Raw genomic sequence first — 2,161 nt, forward strand, 5'->3', positions numbered from 1 at the left:
CCCACAGGGATCCTCGTGAATAAGAGAACTTCTTTGGAAGACGAAGACCCAGCTGTCACATGATGACGACGTTGACCACTCTTCTTTTCCTGTCTCCGCCCCAAGCAACCTAGCCCATCATCGTCAGCCCCTCCCGGAAAGACACTCACCCTGCTTCTGTGCTTGGACTCGTGTTACTCGTAATACGACACTGAGCGGCGTTTTCTGGCTTTTCTTCCCTCGGTTTCAAGAGAGTCCATACACAGCCAAAAATCTTGGGAGATTCTCTGGACCGCCCGGGATCGAGAATGGCTGAAATCTTCCGTGTGTTCCCTACCGCAGGCTTTAGTGGTCGTAGTTGTATGGAGTTCGAACGGCTTGTCTCTTCCTGTCCGCGCCTACGTCAGCTCGCTTCCTGCACAGTTTCCTCCCCGTCATTTCTTGAGAAAAGAGTTTCGAATGCTTGTTTCTTTTCGAGAATCCAGGAGAACATTGAAGTTTCCATCTCATAATGGGATATCCTGGTGAAGGAACTGCACACTCCATGACAATTTCTTTGTTCCCTTGCCCCTTTGCTCACCGAGACAGCCCAGGCACCGAGACACCATCAAACAATCGGTGTGTCGAACACCTTTCATTTTCTCATCGAAGCGGAACGCTACCTCACTCACCTCAGGCCAGTTCTGCACGTGGCACACTTTTTTCTTTCTTCGTCTTCCTTCCGTACCTATAACTTCGCGTACGTCTGCATTGGCCCCTCCCGAATACACGGCACCCGTTCCCTTTCTCCCGATTGCCTCGTCCCCGGTGTGTGTCTAAAAGAAGAGCCGACTACGAAGCAGTTTGATTTTCGTATTCATTATTGTCCGTGGTCTGAAAGGTGTAAAGTCCTGCCTTGATTCTAGCACGGGCGAGATCGGACTGCAAGCCCCACGCGTGAAGAACATCTTCATACAGGATTCTCTCACGAAGGAAGAAGACATCATGGCGATGACCGGATGCATCACTAGTTCAAAGGCAGCCCCAATTGTCTCCCTCGTGCCTTGTCTCCATCAGTAAAGCGCAGGAAAGCTGGATGGCAGGACGGATCCCACCACCCGTACGACCTTCCCTTTCCTTCGAAGTCATCGCCGTGCATTCCTTTCTGGTTTTTTTCTTTCCTTGTCCCATCTTTGTCTTCCTCATTCTGTCTATTTTGAAGAAATCACTAGAGACAGCGGGGCGTGGCTTTCTTTTGTATACCTTAGACCGACAGATCCCTACCAGGGACACGCTTATCTCCCAAGTATGTGTCGTAAAGAAGAGGAAGAACAATCGGTTGGAGTTTTCTTTCGTAGCTCCCTTATCCACTGTTCTACATTCAGATGACCTCTTTCAAATGCCCACATCTCTTCACATTTCCCTCAGCGTCGTTTTCTCTCCGCTTACCTCTTCTTCTCGATCTGTACACTTTCCTTCGCTTTGATGTGTGAAGGGCTGGGACATCGTCCCAGGACAGCAACAGACCTCAGAAGCCCACCCCATCCGTTGGTCGTTTTCCTTTTTCCTGTCCCGGCCTTTCGTTTACTCGTGGCAACATGTCAAACATGAAGAGGTTGAAGGGAGAAGAAGCCCGTTCATCGTCCGTATTGCTTGGTCATACGGGCGTAGTCTTGAGATGCCTGGCACTGGTCCTCGTGAATGCGGGCCAGCCTCTCCTAGTGGATTTCCTTCGATACCATGGGGCTGCTGAGGTAAACATCGTACTCGGTCTTCTCCTCTCTCTGTTTTCTTTCTCTTCTCTGCCTCATTCCTTTTCCGTCCCGAACACCCGGCTATCCACAATGGACTGCAATGCAGTTCATCCATATCCGCTGGCTATGAGCGTACACGAAGATCAGGTGTACATGCATATACATTAGGGAGTGAAGTGTCTATATACATATATATATATATATATGTAGGGAGTGAAGAGTTTATCGGGGTATACCCTCAGTTGTCCGTGTGTATGCGTAGAAAGATATCGCCTTGTCATCCTTCAACATCTATCTATCTATCTATAAAATTGGATTGTATATAATCTATCCATCTTTAATGTATCTATCGAATATAATATATAATCTATCTGTCTATCTATCTTCAATCTATCTATCTGATATAATCTATCTATCTATCTATCTCTAACACCGGACAAAACAAATAG

The 2,161-nt window shown here is 47.7% G+C and overlaps 1 protein-coding gene across 1 annotated transcript in view; it reads left to right on the forward strand.

Moving 5' to 3' along the window:
- Positions 1–215: 215 nt before the first annotated feature.
- Positions 216–2,161, forward strand: part of CSUI_001178 (transporter permease protein) — a gene marked incomplete at its 3' end in the record, with an annotated part of 7,269 nt that continues 5,323 nt past the window's right edge. Inside the window, exon 1 of the mRNA XM_068061384.1 lies at positions 216–1,712. Within this exon, the coding sequence (XP_067926638.1) occupies positions 1,557–1,712 (156 nt within the window). The 5' untranslated portion in view covers positions 216–1,556. The remainder of the gene's footprint in view (positions 1,713–2,161) is intronic.

The sequence above is a fragment of the Cystoisospora suis genome (genome assembly GCF_002600585.1).
Source record: "Cystoisospora suis strain Wien I chromosome Unknown contig_472, whole genome shotgun sequence".
In the NCBI taxonomy this organism is placed as follows: domain Eukaryota; phylum Apicomplexa; class Conoidasida; order Eucoccidiorida; family Sarcocystidae; genus Cystoisospora; species Cystoisospora suis.